Below are 21,438 nucleotides of genomic sequence, written 5' to 3'. Positions count from 1 at the left end.
TTCATGTCATTATTGACATCACAGATTATCCTAAAAAGAGTTGCTTTACTTCTTTTTCTTTTACACTCTTTGCACGAAAATCCTAGATTTTCAAAAATTCCGTTACTAATTACAGGCTGGATTCTACTTTCATGGTTAATTATGGAGCTATGGTCAAAAACAATCCACGTGGCGATTTAATTCTAAATGGCGTTTAAAAGGGATAAGACGAAAGGTTGCTGACGCGGCGGGAGATTAAAAGGATTGAATTTCAAACGACAGTAAAAAGTGGGCGCGTGTGAATGTGAAACGGCCGCGCTTTTACTGACACTTATGGACGCGTGTGCGATTACCAAGGGTCATCACTCTGGCATTAAAGGCGCGTGTGGAAATGGAAACGGTTTCTCTCTCTGAAACGGCGCTTGTTGGGTAGCGTGATCCTAGGAATCTGACACTCTCTCTCCTACGTGATCATCGCATAAAAGATATGAAACGATTTTTCTCTCTCCAATTCCTCACTATAAAAGGCAGTCTACAACACCATTTACCTTTTTACTGCCTCCGGATTTTCTAAAGAGCAAAAACCTCCAAAGCGCTTCACTGTTCTTCTTCTTCTCCAACCTGCAACAATGGCTAAATCTTCTTCCGTCCATGCTACCTCTCAGATTCTTCCCATTCGACCCCAACAATGCCTGGTCATTGATCTGAACCCACTGGCGTATGATTCCTATATGTCGCCGGTCATTGAATGCCTCAAGTACTCCCAGCTTGCTCCTGCATTGTCAAGAATTGAAACGGTGCCAATGGTGGCCTTATCACAGGTCTATGCGACGGCTTACTACGACAAGGCTGTCGACCGGATATTTTTCGAGCTTGCAGAACACAAGACCTCCGTTTCACGACAAAGGTTCTGCACTATGCTAGGGTTTGCCGTTGACCCTTCTCGAGTTCACCCGGAGACTATTCCGGTTGGGATGCTGTTTAGCATGTTTTACAACATGGGATATACAGAAGTTCTCTCCTCCGTCCCCAAGTTCAAAAAGTCTTGCCTGCCGCCACAGTGGAATGGCTTATTTACAGTCCTTTTTAAGGGTCTGTCAGAGAGGAGCTCAGGATCTGACGGTGCAAGTCGTCTTTTCCTTTCGATAATGTATGGGGTGTATAACGGGATAAACCTGGACTATGGGTTTGTCCTATGGCAACAGCTGATTCAGAGCCTCTCTTCTTCTTCCCGACACTCTGAGGTGTCGTTGGCCCGGTTCTGGATCTTGATCACAAGATGGGCCATGGACAAGTTCAATGTTCCAACAGCCGACGGTGCATCGATGTCTTCTATTGGTACGTTTCATACCAAGAAGATCATCGTTTCCGATGCATCAAAATTCTCATTCATTGGCTCTATCCCGGAGTCGATGTATGCCGATGTGCCCGCCGATAGTAGACTGATCAGGACGATCAAGGAGTTTAGGCCAACTGGTCCGAGGGAACTGACACCGGACATGCTGCGATCGATTCATGATGCCGATAAACCGGTGGCCAGGGGAAAAAAGGCAGAGAAGGGGAAGCAAGTGTCCAAAGCTCCAAAGGGACCTTCTCCCAAGAAGCGAAAACAAAAGAAGGCTGCTTCATCCCCACAGCCGAAAAGGAGGAAGACCCAACCGAAGCGAAAGCTCCTTATTCCCTCCTCTTCAAGCGAATCCGAAGGTGGGAGTTCGGACTCTGAAGGATCACAAGGAGACGAATCTCCTCAACGAGGCAACACACCACCTCGGTCCCCAACCCCAGAGATGGAACTTCATCAATCTCCTATTCCTTCACCTCCACCAACAATTCCTATTTCCATTCCCACCATAAACCCCACTATTCCCCCAACCTCTTTCCCTATACCACCACCCATTTTCACCACATCAACCGAAACACCACCAGTTACCGAAACCCCTCCTGTAACCAAACCACCACAAACCGAATCCCATACACAACCACCACCCGAAACTCACCCCCCACCCACTCAACCTGAACCAACAAAACCAATAACACCCCCAGCATCACCACCACCTCAATCTCCAGAAGACGCCTCCGATGGCGGTGATCCATACCTTGGTGGTGATCACATGAACTTCGATTCGGTCTACTATAGTCCGTTTCAAGTTCATAGTGACGAGGAGGATGATGCTCCAGTGACAAAGAAGCATCTTCGCGAGCTTAACGAGAAGGTTGATCAACTTCTCGCCTCCTCTTCCAACCAGCAGTCATCTTTGTCTGAAGCTGCCCTTCAGAAGATCGTTGACGCCTTCTCCAGGGCTCAACATGAATCCGTGGCCTCAGCAACTGCTGCTATTGATGCCTCCACCCGAGCCTGTGAGGCTGCGACCGAAAAAGTCGATAAACTATTCACCGACGCTTCTGTCCTGCTGAAGTCCTTGCAGGAGAGCGCCGAAGTCTCTAAGACAACTCTGGAACCAGTTGTTCAACAATTGGCCAAGTTTGTCTCGACGGAGCTGTCTTCGTTCGCTACCCTCAGACAACATATTAGCGACGACAACTCGGCACTTCGTGCCTCCATCGATGCCCGCCTGGCAAAGCTACAAGAGGATCTTGCAGCTGCAAATTCTCTGATGGACGTCTTGGCGAGCAAGACTACTGCCCTAAAGGTCAAGAGCACGCAGCTTTCCAACTCCGAACAACAATTGGAAGCTCTTCGATCCGAAAGGGAGGTAATAAAGACGTGTGTTTCGGATGTCCACGCCGCATTATCAAACATCCTGGAAGCACACGACCCCATCCTAAACCACTCAGTGAGGCGCACCCTCGCTAAAAAACTCTCTCCGGCCATGGACCTTTTAAGCAAGATTGAAGGCCTACCGAGTTTCGTGTCCATTCCGAAACAAGGGGGAGATGAGAAGAAAGGATCGAAACCACCTCCTTCCTCCAAAGCTACTCACACAACCGAACCAACCCCAACTGGTCATGCCTCGGGTTCGGGTGTGAAGAACAAGGGAAAAAACATAGCTGAGGGAGGAGATGAAGAAGAAGATGAAGACAGGGAGACCATTGCGGACATGTTAAAAAGAAAGAACAGTCGCAATGCTGATGATGATGCCAGTCGTGTGGCGCATGAGGCTGAAGAAGCCGAACGAAAGCAAAAAGAAGCCCACGATCTCCTTGAGAGCCGAAAGCTGCTCTTCCCTGCCTGGACCAGGGATCGTTTGATAAAAGAGGCCATAGAGACTCCAAGCATACTATGGCTCGAGCCGGTTATATCATTCGACTGCAAAAACTCTATCGATTCGCAGTTTGATATGCCGCTGACTCGAAAGGCGTTCATCTTCCACGCCTTCTCTAACATTTTTGAAGTCCCGCATCCGAACGATGAGCTTGACAGGGAGCTCATTGACTTCTATCTGGAGGCCGCTCGCCCACAATACCTCACCTGGAGCGCCCAAAAGATTGTTAATGTTCGGGTACTGAAGCCTTATGCCGTGGGGAGATTCACAAACGTTAAGTTCAAACTCATCCGAGGATCTGCAAGAACTGCCCACATCATCTCCCTGGCAGATCTGCCGAATCTGAATCCTCATGATTGGATTGTCTTGTACAATATCCTGCTGACAGATGAAACCGAATATGGTCCCATCATAGACCATGTCAAAAGGATGTTGGCCTGCTACATCATGGAGGTTGCCCTAATGGATCAGGAGGTCGCCACAGTTTTTAAGAAGAAACCGAAAGTAGCTCCTGTGGGATCGGCCAGTGATCTCAACCAGATGCAGATGGGCAGGATTGATCCGAGGCGTAACTCAGTCATGTTCACTAGAGCCAAAGGAAAGAAATGTCTCTTCGCTTTAGCTGACAAGCACCTTTACACCACAACTTGCTTGGAGCACATCTTATCAATTATCAAGCGGTGTAAGGAGAATTCGGCTGATGACATCAAGTACTTCAATGATATGATCAATTGGTACATCCGGTTTAGACATACCATCCTCTCCATAACCAAGTGTCTGTTTAGCACCGTGAAGAAGAAGGTACCAGCTTCAGCTGCCGGCCCAAGTAAGAAGTGAAAGTCTCGCTCCAAATTGACGCAAAGGGGGAGATTGTTGGGCTGAAGATAGTTTTGATGTTGCGTCTTTTGGGCTCGTTAGTTTAGCCTTGTATTCTCCGGTTTGGGCCTGTCCAACCGTGAGCCTTTTATGTATTGTATATAAGTTAAATGCTTGCATGCATATTAGGTTAAGATTGCAGAGATTATCGAAATAGCGATTCATCCAGAGTATAATATTTTTCTTTAATCGTTCTTGTAATCTTCTAATCCTCTACAGTTGATGTTCTTAATCGAGCTCTTCTGAGGATTTTATTTAATCATTCGACACGTTTGATTTATGCTGTTTTGTTCTTTTTATTGCGTTCTTGTTGTTTTATATTCATATACTTGTTCAAGATCTAATCGATCTTCATAGATTAAAAGTTGTTTTAATCCTATCAGTCTAATTGAGTTATAGCCTCGAGTGGCTAATGTGTTGTGTGTGGTATTTTGGGGAACTCACTAAGCTTTTATGCTTACCGTGTTATGTGTTATGTGTTTTAGGTAGTTCTGAGGATCGCGGCAAGGCACCGACACGATTGTACACACCGACGGGAGATTGTTTTTATGATTCTGGGATTGTGTTTTATTTGTTGACATTTGAGACATATGTGCTTTTGAGAATTATGAAACTGTAACATCCATAAATTTTACCCCAAATTTAAACTTTTTCAATCATAAATAAAACCCCAATAGTATTGTTTACAAAAATGTTTTCAAATCATTATTCAATCAGAGTGTCCCAAAAGTCAAATCATAAGGATGAGGAGCGGTACAGTCACGCCTTCGCCTTGCCATGATCTCCTGAAGTACCTGAAACAATAACTGTAAACTGTAAGCCCGAGGGCTTAGTGAGCTACCCCCAAAATACCAATACCACACTGATAATATCATATCAGTAATAATCAATCAATCAACATGCTGTTCCATCGGCCTGACTGGACCGCCCTACAGGGCCTACAGTCTAACTGAATCTATACCGAGCCTTCGGCATGACTGGACTGCCACGTGGGCCTACAGTCTCCCCGGACCACTCATAGGGTATGTTGGCCTTCAGCACAAAGCAGGACCGCCTCAACCCAACCAACAATCAAATAATCATGTGCACATAACTAACATATACTAGCATATACAGACATCAAATGTATTTATCTTATGGATCATCAATCATAGCAATCTCTTATAACTAGAGCATAGACCCAGCAGGCCACTAACATACCAATCCCTAAGGATCATAAAAACATAACATACTGTGTATCCTGATTTCGATCTATCAGATCATAATCGCATATATCATATCATAACCATAACAACTAAAGGGCCGGCCTTGGTGCCTTAGACCCTTTTGATATATTGAGGATAACTCACCTTGCAGATGTCGACCCGGTAGATGAACTCCAACTCTCGGATCACTGCCAAAAACTCCACCACCTATTACCATAATACAATCATACCCATCAGTTCCCAACCTTTCAAGGTACTCCATAAACCAACTAGTCCACCCTTGGTCAAAGTCAAAGTCCTCAGTCAAGGTCAATAGTCCATGTTGACCCTTACTCGCCGAGTACCCTCGGCTACTCGCCGAGTTCCTTGAAGTACTTGTCCACTCGCCGAGTCACCGGAGTGACTCGTCGAGTTCCTTTGGTTTACGATCGAACTCTAAGGCCACTCGTTGAGGTTCCTTCTTGCAACTTGACGGTTACACACGCATACATAAATTGGGGAAACTTCAACCGACTCACCGAGTTGTTCATACAACTCGTCGAGTTCTATGGCAATCTTCATCGGACTAGCCGAGTTGTTCATCCAAATCATCGGGTCCAAGCCTATCTTCATATGACTCGCGGAGTTCCTTCAGTCCTTAAGCCATAAAGACTCTTTTAAGCCATGCAATGGCTCCAAATTGCAGATCCAAGCTCCTAAGACATGCTTTTCACGTAAAGTTGTAAACTTTACGTGCATGCATAGCTAAAAAGGCTCTTAATGTCAAATTCAAGCACACAATTGGGTTTCATACTCAAGGAAAGCTTCATACATGGTCAAACTCGGAGCTTTATGACTCTAGGACCCAAGAAGGGTCCAGATCTGAAGTTACAACTTCAGATCTAGCTCATATCCCACAATATCATCACAATCAAACCATAAAAACCCTAGATCTCAACCAAATGAGGTCTAGAAGGAAAATGAGGTAAAGGTGACGGCTTAATACCTCCAAATGATGCTAACCGAGGTAGATTTCTGATTCCCACATCTTCCTTGCTCCTAGTCTCTTGCCCTCCAAGCTCTTCCTTTCCAAAAACCTTCTTTCTAAAGCTCAAAACACACAAGAATGAAGCACCACACGAATTAGGGTTTCTATGAGCTCTCAAGGACTGCAAAGAGGCCAAGGGAGGCTTAAGCCTCTTTAAATAGGGTGCAAAACCCCGAGATTTAGGGTTTCATCTGCCAGCTCCTACTCGTCGAGTCCCTTCATGGACTTGGCGAGTAGGTCACTAAACACGCGATCCCACCCCACTGCTACTCGACGAGTAGGGCAATCAACTCGTTGAGTAGGACTTAAAACCAAAGAAATTCTTATTTAAATCAACACCTCGCGAATTGGGGCGTTATAGAAACAAGTTTTATTGTGTTTAAAAATGAAAATTTTGGTTTGAGAATTTACGTCGTTACATTGTATGTGTGTATTCAGTCCCATAAATGATTGATTTTTGGTATAGTTTTCTTAATTGATTTTAGTTAGACTTGAAGATGACTTGAAGATCTGTGAAATCTAATGTGTGTGTGAGAGAGAGAGAGAGGTGGGCCATCTTATTTTTTAATTATTAAAATAAATAAATAATTATTAAAATTTTAAAAAATGAACTTAAAAATAAAAAATAAATACCCGAGGGTATTAAAGTCATTTCAGTTTACCAAGGGACCAAATCTGCAATAAAACTAACTCAAAAGGACCATGAAACCAAAAAAATTGAGGTTTAGATTAAACCTAAAAAAAATGCATACAATAGGGACTGTTTTTGAAATTTTGTTATTAATATATAAATATAATTAAAGAGTTGTAGCGTCAAGTGTGTGATCGTAATTTTTTGGGGCATTTGAAAGAGGTTAATGAATATTGTAAAAGTAAAAAACATATATATCTGAGATGCGGAAACTTTTTCCTATAGTCATGTGGTGCACAAAACAATGTTTGCGCACCCATCTTGGTGCCAAGTCAGCACCGCTATACCCGCATCCACATTCCACACGATGCACTGAAACTAGGGATGAGATTTAGAACCGGAAAACCGGAACCGGAATCGGAATCGGACTGGAACTGAAACCTTTAGAACCGGAATATATAGAATCGGTTCCGGTTTCGGGTTTAAAAATTGACTTTATCTGGGTTCCGGTTAATTCGGGTTTGGGTGCATTGGGTCTGGGTAAACCGAGTCTAATAACCGAAACCGGTGTTAGGAACCGGAACCACGTTTAGGGTCGGAACCGGTTTTTGTGAAACGTTTAAAAGATGCATATCTCATTCGTTTCAACTCCGATTAACATGCGGGTTTTTCCAACATGTAGTTTATAGTTGTACATGATTTTAGACTATAAATTTGCCATTTTAGTTTTATATTCATTGACTTACAGTCCCCCAAAGTCGAGATATCAAAACTAGAAGTTTTTTGTTTTTCAGTTTTTTTATATTCGGTGAATGTGTTAAAACATGTATATCTGATTCGTTTAAAGTCGGATTGACATGTGGTTTTTTCCAATTTGTAGTTTACAGTTTGTACATGAGTTTAGAATATAATTTTGTCATTTTTGGTTTAATATTCAATGATTTACAGTCCTCCGAAGTCGGGATATCAAAACTGAAAATTTTCAACTTTTTAACTATTTGTTTTTGTACTTTGTATTCTGTGAATATGTTAACATATGCATATCTCATTCGTTTAAAGTTGGATTGACATGCGAGTTTTTCCAGAGTGTATTTTAGAGTTTATACATGATTTTAGACTATACATTTGTTAATTTTGGTTTCATATTCAATGAGTTACAGTCCCCCAAAGTTGGGATATCAATATGAAAATTTTCAAAGTTCAATCAACTAAATAGTAAGTAAATACCAAAAAAATCCGTTTTTTTTCGGGTTTTTCGGTTCTAAACCCATTTTATCTAGTTCCATCCTACCCACTTTGATGTTTCCGGGTTTTTTGGTTCTAGACCGACTTTACCCGGTACTGTACCCGGAACCGGTTCTTATATACCGGTCGGTTTTTGGTTCTAAAAAATCTCGTTAACCGGTTTCGGGTTTTCCGGGTCCGGGTTCATCCGGTTCGGGTTAACCTTTTGGTTTTATTAAGAAATAGAAGTTTTTAAGTAAATTGAAAATTAATTGGTTTTTATTACAAATATACACATTTTTGTTATATCATGTATTAAATATAATATCAAAAACTTTAAATATATTTTATAGGATGGAGACAATACAATTTAGCTTGAAAGGTTCTCTCACAAATGCATATGCAAATAATTGTACAAACATTTATTTATTACTATTTAATTATATTTTTTATTTTTAGAGTTGCGGTGGTCATCACATAAACACAAACCAAACCAAACCAAACCCCAACCCCCCGTCCCCCCTTTTCCTCTCTTCCCAGTAACGACACACAATACTCCAACACGACATCGTTTTCTCCCCCCGGTACTTCTCCTTCGTCCCCCCCGTCGGATCTGAGTTGCACTTTCTCCGATCTCCTTCTTTCTCAGTCAGCTGTTTTGACTAGCCGTTCCTATCGGATCCACGGCGGGCATTTTCATTTTCAGATGGGAATGCCCGAACGATGAGCAAATCTGGCAACGAGGACGAAGAAGACAACGGTAACGACTGTTTCTACGAGTCTCTTGATCGCATACTTTCGTCAGCGACGTGTTCTTCGTCTTCTTCTTCTTCTTGTTCAGATGATGAAGATGACAGCGAGGCGTACTTGAGGGATCCCAATTGCAGTACTAGTCCTAGCAATAATGCTTCCGGACGTACCTTATCGATCCCTAAATTCCCAATGGGGGTTACCGGTAACTACGATGTCTGGATCTCACAGCCTTCGTCAGTCGAAGAACGCCGGTTGCGGTTGCTCAGGCAGATGGGACTTAGCCGCGAACCTTCTTCCGTCTCTAGACATAAACCGTCTTCATCCGTTTCGTCTGCCGCCGACTTAAAGCTTGGTAAGTCTGTCTCGGCAGATCATTTAGACACTGATGCTACTACTCAAGCTCATCAAGTTTCTGGTTCTAACCCTGTAATCATCCGATCCAAATCCGCCGATCATGAACACCGTGATTCTAATTCTAATTCGCATTCGCGGCAAGAAATTCTTTTAATTAATTCATTATCTTCATCAGCGGTTGATTCCGCGTCATCAGCAACTGTAAATAATATCGTTGATAAACATGTTCTAGCTAAATCGCCAAGCATCAATGCTAACGCTGCTTCGCCTAGTAAACCTCCAACCGGTAAAATCCTTAGGCGTAGCGAGGAGATTATTAAGTTCGACATTTCCTCGAATGTCAATAGCAATGACGGCGATGCAACAGGGATGGATTTGGATTGTGGTACTGGTAGGGAAGGCGATGATGCAGCAGTTTGTACAATCAAAAATCTCGACAACGGAAAGGAGTTTGTAGTTCATGAAGTTCGAGAAGATGGAATGTGTGAAAACCTTAAGGAAGTTGGAACAGGTAGGCATTTAACCATGGAAGAATTCGAAATGTGTGTTGGCCACTCACCGATTGTTCAAGAATTAATGAGAAGACAGAACGTTGAAGCTGGAAACAGCGATTTGCCTGATTCAAATGGTAATTCCAGTGGTGGGAGTGGATCTAAATCCAAAAAGAAAGGGAGTTGGTTGAAGAGCATCAAGAATGTCGCCAGTTCTGTTACAGGTCATAAAGAGAGAAGAAGCAGTGATGAGAGAGACACATCATCAGAAAAAGGTGGAAGAAGATCAAGCTCTGCAACTGATGATAGTCAAGATGTTTCCTTCCATGGTCCAGAAAGAGTAAGGGTTAAACAATATGGGAAATCACATAAAGATCTTTCAGCTCTTTATAAAAGCCAAGAGATTCAAGCCCACAATGGTTCAATCTGGACCATTAAGTTCAGTTTGGATGGTAAATATCTTGCTAGTGCTGGTGAAGATTGTTCAATCCATGTATGGCAAGTTGTTAGCTCAGATAGAAAAGGCGATCTTTTATTTGATAAACAAGAAGATGGAAATCTGAATGTGTTATTAATGTCAAATGGATCTCCAGAACCAACCTCATTGTCTTCAAATTTAGACACAAGTATACCTGAAAAGAAGAGAAGAGGAAGGTTATCCATAAGCAGAAAATCCATAAGCTTGGATCATATCTCCATACCAGATACCATGTTTGCCCTTTCAGAAAAACCTTTTTGTTCCTTCAATGGACATCTTGATGATGTTCTTGACCTCTCATGGTCCAAATCTCAGGTTAGTAAAACATTTTTAGCATCTTTTTAATTACAATCATTAACATTAACTTCCATATTTCCATGTCAGCATTTGCTTTCATCTTCCATGGATAAAACTGTGCGATTATGGCAATTGTCCAGCAAATCTTGTTTGAAGATCTTCTCTCACAGTGATTATGGTAAGGAAATTAATTAAAACTACTCATGTTTGTTTATGACTTTATGTTGTTGCTATTTACAGACAAGTTTATAACTTTTTTTATTTGTTATTGCTGTTGAATGTTGATATACAGTGACTTGCATACAGTTTAATCCTGTTGATGATAGATACTTCATTAGTGGATCTTTAGATGCAAAAGTTCGAATATGGAGCATTCCTGATAGACAAGTTGTTGATTGGAATGATTTGCATGAAATGGTCACTGCTGCTTGCTATACACCAGATGGTCAGGTTGTCACCCATAAATTATTATATTTCTATTTATATTTTTTTTCAAAGTTTAATAAAAAATATTAAAATAATCTTTTTATTAATTATTAAAGGGTGCACTAGTTGGTTCATACAAGGGCAGCTGTCGTTTATACAACACAACTGGTATGAAACTATGAATCTCCTCTCTCTTCCCTTTTTTTTTTGGGTCTTCTTTTAATAAATATTTTATATTTTCCAGAAAATAAGTTACAGCAGAAGAGTCAGATCAACCTACAAAATAAGAAAAAGAAGCCCCACCATAAAAAAATCACTGGTTTTCAGGTAATATATATAACCTGAAAATTTTAAAATGCTAATATATCTTATTTTGAATATTGCTAAAATTAGTAAAGAAATGCAATTGCTATTATTAGTAAAAAAGTTGTTTATATTGTTAAAAAGAGTAAAAAGTATGTTGCTATTTTTATACAGTTTGCTCCAGGCAGTTCAACACAAGTGCTCATCACATCTGCAGATTCAAGAGTTCGGGTTGTTGATGGTGAAGAATTGGTTCACAAATTCAAAGGTTACAAATTTGGCCCCTACGCTTACTCAAATTTGCAATTTATATCCTCCCAAACTCATTCTTAACTTTCGGTCCCTTTAATCTTGGTCTATTATCTATCTACAGGGTTTCGAAATACAAACAGCCAAATCAGCGCCTACCTGGCATCAAATGGGAGATATGTGGTATGCGCCAGCGAGGATTCGAATGTGTACGTGTGGAAACATGAGGGTGACTCACGTGCCAGCCGGACAAAAGGTGTAACAGTCACCCAATCATACGAACACTTCCACTGTCAAGACGTATCAATGGCAATCCCGTGGCCTGGAATGACCGATTGGGGTTACAACTTTTCCGGTGAGCTGGACGTGGCGGTGGGGTCCACCACCACCACCACCACCAACACCACCGCCGCCACCGCCAACCACCACCACCCGCCGACACCGGAAAACGAAAGTAACGGGACCGACGGGTCACCATTAACGTCTGTTAACAGTCCGGTTAATGGGACGATAACGAGTGCTACAAACGGTTATTTTTTCGATAGGATATCGGCCACGTGGCCGGAGGAAAGGCTTGTTTTAGGAACTAAGAATCGGGGTCAAAGTCCAAGGACGAGTGTTGACTTTTCAAACGGGGTGGGCCCGGGGAAGTCGGCGTGGGGGATGGTGATTGTGACAGCTGGACTTCGGGGGGAGATTAGAACGTTCCAGAATTTTGGAACGCCAGTGAGGATATAAAAAAAAAGGGGGGGAAATGGAAATTATATATATATATAACCATGATTTGGGTGTTTGTGTGGATGTGGATTGGATGGTTGTACAGATAGCTTCGATGATTGTAATATTAGCAGGAGAGAGAGGATTCGTGTTTTTTTTTTTTTGGCTGTTTAAATTCGGGACTGGTGAAGGAGCCGGTTCGAGTAGAAAAAAAAAATTTAGAGGTTTTTTTTTTTTTTTTTTTAAGGAAAATAACAAAAAAAAAGGAAGAAAAAAAGGGGAAGAATACGGTTGAGAGTTTAGAAAGTGTTGAGGAATTGTAGACTTGGAGATATTAATTTGTATTTTTTTTTTTTTTTTTACGATTTGATTCTTGTGTATTCCGTCTGTGTATCTTCTTATTTTTTTAACTTATGTTTGTGTTGGTGGAAATCAATGAATTCTTGATTTGTGTATACAGTTAAAATGTTTTTCAATCTTAATTGGTCCTATTGTTCCCGATTTTGATTAGTTTCTGTTTTAAGAATAAAGTAACTAGTTGTCTTTACATTGTTGCAAGTGGAAAACAGAAAAGTGAGTTGCGTTTTACGTTATAAAAGGAATCTAAGAGGTTCTTTGATACCTTATTGGTAAAAAGATTAGATACATCTCATTTAGTTATATTCAGACTATTTGATATTCGAAGCCTCTGATTCTGTTCTATAATTTCTAATATGCTTTTTATTGGATAAGATAAGTTTCTTGTGTCTGATAAGATGTTATTACAATCATCGGTAATTATTAAACGATTCTTAAAATGTGTTCCAAATAAATATATTTTAATTATTGTATTTTTATGAAGATTTATTATATTGTAAATGGTAAACTATATGTAAACTCGTCCTAAAGATTTAGTGAAAGGTTAAATTACGGATCATTATCAATGAATATATCGGGTTTTAAACAGTAGACCTAATATATGATTGGTTAATAAAATCGAACAAACTCATAACATGCGAAACCCAAAAATATAATGAAACAGTGGGACTAGAAACGAAAAAACGACATGTTTTTATGTTATTAATCACGTGAAAAAATAATAATATTTAAATATGTATTTTATCCTTTCTTTGAGCTCCCATTCCAAGCCCATGACCAATATATGCATTGGGCAGTGTACCTTAATATCCTTTTACTTTTATACCCAAAATACATGTGACTGTAATCTAGATTCTCTTCTTTGATTGGATACAACAAACATAGAATTATCCAATTCAATTACCAAAAATGGTAAAGATAAAACAAAAGCTTACCAATTTCACCACTATTTATACCCAAATTAATTCATCATCAATATTCATTCAATTCAATTCAGTTCCCTCTCAAACCCACATCAGCATTAATGGCTCTACAAGCAACATCTTTCTCCGTTCACAAGACAAATGCATCTTTCAAGGATTCAACCCTCTTCGGAGTTTCACTTTCCGACCACCGTCAACTCAGTTTCACCTCATCGGCATCAAGAACACGAAGCAAGGTATGATAAAAGAGAATCTTGAATGTGTTGATATCGGAAGTGTACTTACCATTAGATTCTTGCAGGAATTTGGAAGAAAAGTGTTGAGAATCAAAACCCAAGCTGTAGCCACCACGACTCAGGCGCCGGCGGTGAGCAGTGCTGCACCGGAGAGGAAGAAGACATTGAGAAAAGGCAGTGTGATCATCACCGGAGCTTCATCTGGTTTAGGTTTAGCCACCGCTAAAGCGTTGGCGGAATCCGGGAAGTGGCATGTGATAATGGCGTGTAGAGATTTTCTCAAAGCAGAACGAGCAGCGAAATCAGTCGGAATGTCTAAAGAGAATTACACAGTGATGCATTTAGATCTTGCATCTCTCGACAGTGTTCGACAGTTTGTTAACAACTTCAAACAATCCGGTAGACCACTGGATGTTCTGGTATGCAACGCCGCCGTGTATCAACCAACGGCTAGAGAACCCAGCTTCACCGCCGACGGAATTGAACTCAGCGTCGGCATCAATCATCTCGGTCACTTCCTTCTTTCTCGAATGTTACTCGACGACATGAAACAATCCGATTACCCATCAAAACGACTCATCATCGTCGGATCAATCACCGGAAACACAAACACTTTGGCCGGAAATGTACCACCGAAAGCAAACCTAGGTGACATGAGAGGTTTAGCCGGTGGTTTAAGCGGGTTAAACAGTTCCACCATGATTGACGGCGGGGATTTCGACGGTGCAAAAGCGTATAAAGATAGTAAGATCTGTAACATGCTCACCATGCAAGAGTTCCACCGGCGATACCATGAAGAAACCGGCATCACATTTGCATCGTTATACCCCGGTTGCATTGCCACCACCGGGTTGTTCCGGGAGCACATTCCACTTTTCCGGTTGTTGTTTCCACCATTCCAGAAGTTCATCACTAAAGGGTATGTCTCCGAGGAAGAATCCGGTAAACGACTTGCACAGGTAATTGAATAAAGATTCAGATTAATCCTTCAAAAGGGTGCTTGTTTCTTTGCCATTTTTGTATAATAATGAAATTAATCACTTATGGTGCAGGTTGTGAGTGATCCAAGTTTGACGAAGTCTGGTGTGTATTGGAGCTGGAACAAGGATTCTGCTTCTTTTGAGAACCAGTTGTCTGAAGAAGCAAGTGATGTGAGTAAAGCTCGTAAGGTGTGGGAGATAAGTGAGAAGCTTGTGGGGTTGGCTTGAATTCTTGAAGACTTCCATTGATGAAGATAGGAAGGAAGGTCTGGTTGCAGCTTGCAAAGTTGCTATGTGAGTGTAGGAATTTGGCGAATTTTAAGTTTTTCTTTTCCATGTAAATTTAGTGTAGTTTCAATAAAGGGAATCACTCACCTTCTTCTTTGGATAAAAAAAAACAGAAAAATATTTCTGCAATAATAAAACTTGAGCATTGGGTGTCGGCACGGGATATAACACCAAATTGGTGTCACCTCATCCATAACACTACCATAACATCAATGGGGAAATGGTGTTCCAAGATGTTATATCATGTTAAGAGGTAGAGAGAGAAAATAGAAAAAATTATTTGATTGGTTGATGAAGGAGATAGCCAATCATTTTTCTTGTTTTATCTCGTCCTCGTTACCACAAGATCCATCATAACGAGATTCAACAAGTTGGGGGGGGGGGGGGGGGGGGCGTGAATATCCACCTCCTTCTCCTCTACCGACTTCTGCTACAGCCATAGATTACCACCTCCTTCTCTAATCCTTAGTGAATATCCATATCTACATCAGATCTTACTAGATCCACACCATAAATCACTAGATCTACATCAGATTTGACTAGATCTACATCAGATCTCTGGTGAAACATCAATACCTGACCATATGGCCATCTATTCGAGATTCCGAAATGACTGTTGAACCTTCGACATGTATCACCTCCAGATGTGTCATCACCATCGTATCTTCACTACCCCTCCAGATCTGCTTCATCTCCATAATTTTGTGTCATTTCGTTGTTCATGCTCGTGATTCCATATTGGATTTCCTTCAGATCTAGTTTAAAACCTTCAGATCTGATTTCCTTCATGTTCTCCACATCTAAAACCTCTAAAGCTTTTTTGTTTATTTGTATTTTGTTCTCCGTTTTGAAGCATGATCGCAGCTGAAACTCTAGCTGCCACAAGATCTGAAGAAATCTAATAGAGCTCCGGTAAGATTGAGACCAGATCTGAGACCGCCGTCAACCACCACCACTTATGTTGCTTCGCTGCTCTATTAAACACTGTTAAATATCCTCAATTTATTTATCTCTGATCTCTGGTGAAAACATCAGGTATGTTGATATTTGTTTACTTTTTTTTCTGTTAAGTTGTGAATATAATGTTCTAATCTCTCATTTGTTGTTTACTTTTGTTAAACATAGTTTTTTCTACTATTAAGTTGTTAATCCATGTTTATTATATTTTTTATAATGTTTGCATCAATTTTTATTCACACTTTATGTTTTATTGTTGTTAAGCTGTGAATTGAATTTAAAATGTGTGTTATTATGTTAGTGTTTTCTCAAATAATATGAATTTTGATTTTTTTAAGCTTTGAACTATGATGTTTTAATGTTTTAACTATTGTTTAGTTTTGTTTCAGTTAGTACTGTGAATGTGTGAATTAATATGTTTTTATGTTATAAATACTATGAATGAGAGTCCTAAACTGATTATTAAACTGTGAGTGAGTGTTCTGAAAAGCTCTATTAAACTGTGAATTTGTGTGGTACACATAATGTATTTGATGAATTTTATATAGTAAACTGTGAATTGTGTATTTATTATATCAACGTATAAATTTAAGTTTTAATTTGAAAATATGGTTGTAAATATAATTTTTTTTGTCTCAAATTGTGAATTTATTATATTAAGTTGTGAATTTTGTATACTAAATTGTGAATTGTGTATTACATTGTGAATTTTGTGAATTTTATTCACGACTTAATATATTAAATTCACAATTTAATACATATAAATGTCTTCATATATTAACGTATAAATATAAGTTTTAATTTGAAAATATGAATATGAGTATAAATTTTTTTGTCTTAAATTGTGAATTTATTATATTAAGCTGTGAATTTTGTATATTAAACTATGAATTGTCTGTATTGAGAATTTCAAATTGATATTATTGTTGTGAATATATATTTTCTGTATTAAACTGTAAATATATTGTAATAAACTACTAAGTTATGATTTTTGTATTTTAAGCTTTAAATTAACTGCATTAAGCTGTGAATATTTATTTAAATTGTGAAATTGACTATATTAAACTGTGATTTTTTGTGTTTAAAATTGTGAATTGACTGCATTAAACTATGAATTTTCTGTTTAAATTGTGAATAGACTGCATTTTGCTGTGAATTTTTTATAATTTGTGTTAAAATATGAATGATTTATGTATAAATTTGTCTTATTTTTCTTATGAATATATTTATTTTTTGTTGTATAAAATTTTAAGAATCCACTAGTCTTTATAATTGTTTTGCATTAAATTCAAAATGAGTGAATTAATAGGCTTTATTAGACTGTGAATGTAGTATTTAAATTGTTAATGTCTGACTTTATTTACAGATCTGATTTAGAAGAAATGACGGCTACTATGTTGATACAGGTGGTTGGTGGCGGCATGTGGTGGTAGAGTTTGAGTTTTTGACTTATTTGAATTAGTGAATTATTGTAAAAAAGTTTGTATTAAATTGTGAATTTTTTGTATTAAATTGTAAATAGACTGTGTAAATTTGTATTTTATATAAGTTTTGTGTTAAAATATGAGAGCATACACGAATTAAAATATTAGACTGTAAAAATTATAAGTTTGCTCTTTTCGTACCAAAAACACAAAAAATTAGGATTTTAACATGTTTAATAATAATATCATATAAATATTTACTAATTAATTAGGGTTCTTAGGGCTCTTAATATTTTATGGTTCTCATTTGAACCTCTCCCTATATATATATATATATATATATATATATATATATATATATATATATATATATATATATGATGACACATTCCCGACAATGGTGATATCGAAATTCTTGTAACCTAGATATAGAATATTTTATGTGTTTTCTATCATGTATTCAACGAGCAATATTAATTTTAGTGATTAATGTACTTGCATTTATGTCTATAAACGTTTTTATTTAATCCGAAATACGTAGAACAAGTCAAGAATAATCAAAACATCTTTAGAATACCATATTTCATGTAATGTTATTGTTATTTTTAGTCTGTAACCATATAAGTAGCATAAATCTCTTAGTAATAGTACATAGAGAGTAAAGTATATGTTACATATTTAATTTGAGGTGCGGCCTTTGCAAAACAAACTCCCTGAATGCTTAACTGGAGGTTACCTCTTAATTGAATGGTTACAATGTGAAATAAACACCCCCAAACATTAATTAAGGGGTTGTTTGATTTGGTGCTGACCGGGTCTGGTCAGACGTTTTTATCTGACTTGGTCTAGTCAAGGTATTATGCATCTGACCCGGTCCATATCTTTGGTTCGGTCTAACAAAAAAAAACAAGCAAAAAAAAAAAATAGCTAAGCCACGATCAATGAGGAAAAATATCATTGTATTGAGGATTCAACTAGCTAGTACATCTTATCCCACCCGATGTGGGACTACTCCCACTTTGGAGTTAAAAGGAAATGAGTAACACTTTATATAAGATGAACTTGGTGTAAGTTTTATAGTGTGATCAATGTGGGATAGTAGGAGTTACTGGTAGAATAAAACACTACTTGGACAAAGTCAAGTTTCAAAAAATAGAGGACCTCAATTTCAACAAATGCCAAGTAACTTAACCATCTAACCAAGCCACTTGAGATACAATACACAATAATCGGTTTTACGACACCTACATATAAGAATCAACAAATCCAAATTCAGTATACTAATTGTTTATAATAATAGTTATTAATAATTTTTTTAATATTATATATATATATATATATATATATATATATACATACACACACACAAACACATACACACACACGTCAAGGAATATCAATTTCACAGTCTTATTACATTGAAAAAGTACTTAAGAAGTTCACCTGTTTGGATTGTTCTCCTGTGAATACTCCTTTTGATCTAAGTGTGAAGCTTATGCCAAATACTAGTGAAGTTGTATCACAACTTGAGTAGTCAAAGTTCATTGGGTGTTTAATGTATGTTATGATGAACACAAGCCCGATATTGCATTTTTTATAGGAAATTCATGTAGGCTTACTAGCAATCCTCGTACTCATCATTGGCAAGAAATAAGGAGGGTGTTGAAATATCTTAAGAAGATTATGAATTGTGGTTTGACTTATGTAGGGTTTCCTTCTGTCATAGAAGGATATTCAGATGCATATTGGAGTACAAATATTGAGGACCATTCTTATACAAGTGGTTGGGTGTTTCTTCTTGGTGGAGGTACCATTTCATGGGCTTCTAAGAAACAAACATGTTTCACAAATTCAACTATGGAATCTTAACTTGTAGCCGTTGTAGCTGATGGAAAAGAAGCAGAATGGTTGAGGAATTTGACAGTGCTACCACCTTGGAAAAGACTATATCACCTATTTCTATGCATTGTGATAGTGCATATGGAAAAGAAGCATAATGGTTGAGGAATTTGATGTAGCCCTTGTGGCCAAAGCCTATATCACCTATTTCTATGCATTGTGATAGTGCTATCACTTTGGCAAAGGCATACATTCAAGTGTACAATGGAAAGTCACGACATTTGGATGTTAGGCATAGTATGGTACGTGAGGTCATTACTGATGGAATCATTTCTCTAGTGTTTTTTTAATCTTAACAGAATTTAGCTGATTACTTGACAAAAGCATTAGCTAGGTACTTGGTAAGAAAGTTAGTAATATGGATGGGTTTAAGGCCCACTTGATATCTCTATGGGTGAGATACCCAATTCGCTACTAATATAATCTTAGAAGTTGAATTTAGTATGGAAAGCTTGATTAAGGAGTTTGGTGCACATTTATGTTATTACGTCCCAAGGTATATGCTTATAACTTGTAGACTTAAAGTATGTTGATTAAGTTCTTAATAGTTCTTTTTAAATAGTGCATTAACAGGTGCATGATATAGAAGAACTACCTATGTGAGTATGAAGTGTTACTGCTTCAGAAAGATTGGGCTAGGCTTTTATGCGATCACGATACAGTCATCGACAATCTCCACAACCAAAGAATGATCCAACGCTCCTAGAGAGACATTGAAATTCTTGTTGAACGCAAGAGATACAAACGATCGACTAACCACTGAATCAAAAAGTACAAGAGCATGCATATCATTGACTAGGAATGTCCCTAATCATGAACATACCAATAATAAGCTTTAATAAGGAAAGCAACATAAAATAAAGTAGAAGATACATACCGGTAACGACATCCGGTGCTGATTTAGCTTCCACTACAGTCAGCTGGAAAGCTCGACTCCTCATCACAGGGGTCTCCTCCTTGCTCTGACGACTACCAGTGATCCTTAAGGTAGCTGGAGTGGGTGCCCTCACCGCTCCACTAGCTAAACTTATACAATCAGCCTTCTTTTGGCCAATCTGATTACATTGGAAACATATTAATTCCCCCCTCCTCCAAGTGCAATCCCTACTCATTGTTCATGTATGACCGTAATTGAAGCAACCATACCCTATCGTGTGGCAAACCCCATTGTGTGACTCACCGCACTTGAAACATCTGCTACAGCCCTATTGGCCCACAGAATGCGCATCATAAGCCTTGGACTGCTTATATGACGCCACCGCGGTCTGAACATGTGGAGCCTTCCTCTTCCCCTAAAGTTCCAACTCAATATCTCGTTTTCGGGCCGAATCAATCATCTCATCAAGCGTCTAGCAGGTCGCGATACTGACAAATTTCCTAATGTCAATCTGCAGCATGTCATGATACATCCTCATCCCCATCTCCTCATCATCAACATACTATGGAACCAATAACGCTCTCTCTCTCTCTCTCTGACTTGGGCGGTGACCTCTGTTGGAATAGTGTCTAAGGTTGCAACTATATTAGGCAAGTATTTGACCCGGTTGTGCATGGTCCTTTTGGGTTGCCTTCACCATAGCAACTTGACAGGATGATTTGTAATGAGAGAAGAAATATTATTTATATATTATGAGAATAATATAAGGAATAATAATATTGTTATTTGATTAATATAAGTCATAAATTAGTTAGGAATTAATTTGGTGACTTAAAGAGATTAATTGAATAAAAAGAGCATAAACTGTCAATTGTATGATAGTTGTACTTTGGGCTGTAATCCCTTATGGATAAGGGGTGGACGGTTTTAGGGCTTTGGATAGATCTAGAAATAGTCCAAGGCTTATCATAAGGAGATTGGATTGCTTAGGGCCTAAGTTATCCAATTAGGGTTTAAGGGTGAAACCCTAGGAGCCTTACAAGTATAAATAGACCCAAGGGGTCAAGGAAATCGGCACTCTTGCCTTTGAAAGAACCCTGGCTGACTTCTTGCCCTCTCCTCTCTCTCTCTCTAATCATCCTCTTTCTTATTTGGTGTTTGTAAGCCATTAGAGGAGTGACAATTGTGACTCTAGGCTCCAAGGACAAGAAGATTCAAGCAAGCAACTTAAGGTAATCATCTAGATCTGTTTTTCTTATGTTA

The 21,438-nt window shown here is 38.8% G+C and overlaps 2 protein-coding genes and 1 long non-coding RNA gene across 3 annotated transcripts; all 3 read left to right on the top strand.

Annotated features, from left to right (window-relative positions):
- Nucleotides 1–8,665: 8,665 nt before the first annotated feature.
- Nucleotides 8,666–12,689, top strand: LOC145061310 (Transducin/WD40 repeat-like superfamily protein). Its single transcript, XM_079008749.1, has 7 exons — nt 8,666–10,557; nt 10,627–10,717; nt 10,832–10,989; nt 11,082–11,133; nt 11,210–11,292; nt 11,443–11,536; nt 11,642–12,689. The coding sequence occupies exons 1-7, from the start codon at nt 8,890–8,892 to the stop codon at nt 12,253–12,255; spliced, it is 2,760 nt and encodes a 919-aa protein (XP_078864875.1). The 5' UTR covers nt 8,666–8,889; the 3' UTR covers nt 12,256–12,689.
- An 873-nt stretch (nt 12,690–13,562) lies between these two features.
- LOC145061232 (protochlorophyllide reductase-like) lies at nt 13,563–15,160 on the top strand. The gene is made up of 3 exons (XM_079008660.1): nt 13,563–13,750; nt 13,816–14,709; nt 14,803–15,160. Exons 1-3 carry the CDS (start codon nt 13,616–13,618, stop codon nt 14,956–14,958), a joined length of 1,185 nt encoding a protein of 394 aa, XP_078864786.1. The 5' UTR covers nt 13,563–13,615; the 3' UTR covers nt 14,959–15,160.
- A 240-nt stretch (nt 15,161–15,400) lies between these two features.
- Nucleotides 15,401–17,539, top strand: LOC145061233 (uncharacterized). The gene is made up of 2 exons (XR_013687141.1): nt 15,401–16,053; nt 17,342–17,539. It is a non-coding gene; the product is annotated as an uncharacterized LOC145061233 (long non-coding RNA).
- Nucleotides 17,540–21,438: the final 3,899 nt, after the last annotated feature.

This window comes from Lactuca serriola, chromosome 7 (assembly GCF_051521515.1).
Source record: "Lactuca serriola cultivar US96UC23 chromosome 7, Lser_US96UC23_V15, whole genome shotgun sequence".
Taxonomy (NCBI): domain Eukaryota; kingdom Viridiplantae; phylum Streptophyta; class Magnoliopsida; order Asterales; family Asteraceae; genus Lactuca; species Lactuca serriola.
Note: the sequence above shows the minus strand (reverse complement) of the source record. Positions and strands in the feature narration are given on the sequence as shown.

Bases quoted from the DNA above. Each gene is read 5' to 3' on its own strand.
- LOC145061310 (XM_079008749.1), top strand. From the start codon at position 8,890: ATGAGCAAATCTGGCAACGAGGACGAAGAAGACAACGGTAACGACTGT. The intron at 10,558-10,626 runs GTTAGTAAAACA...TTTCCATGTCAG, and splicing joins TCTCATGGTCCAAATCTCAG to CATTTGCTTTCATCTTCCAT. The intron at 10,990-11,081 runs GTTGTCACCCAT...TAATTATTAAAG, and splicing joins GCTATACACCAGATGGTCAG to GGTGCACTAGTTGGTTCATA.
- LOC145061232 (XM_079008660.1), top strand. From the start codon at position 13,616: ATGGCTCTACAAGCAACATCTTTCTCCGTTCACAAGACAAATGCATCT. The intron at 13,751-13,815 runs GTATGATAAAAG...AGATTCTTGCAG, and splicing joins CATCAAGAACACGAAGCAAG to GAATTTGGAAGAAAAGTGTT. The intron at 14,710-14,802 runs GTAATTGAATAA...CTTATGGTGCAG, and splicing joins CCGGTAAACGACTTGCACAG to GTTGTGAGTGATCCAAGTTT.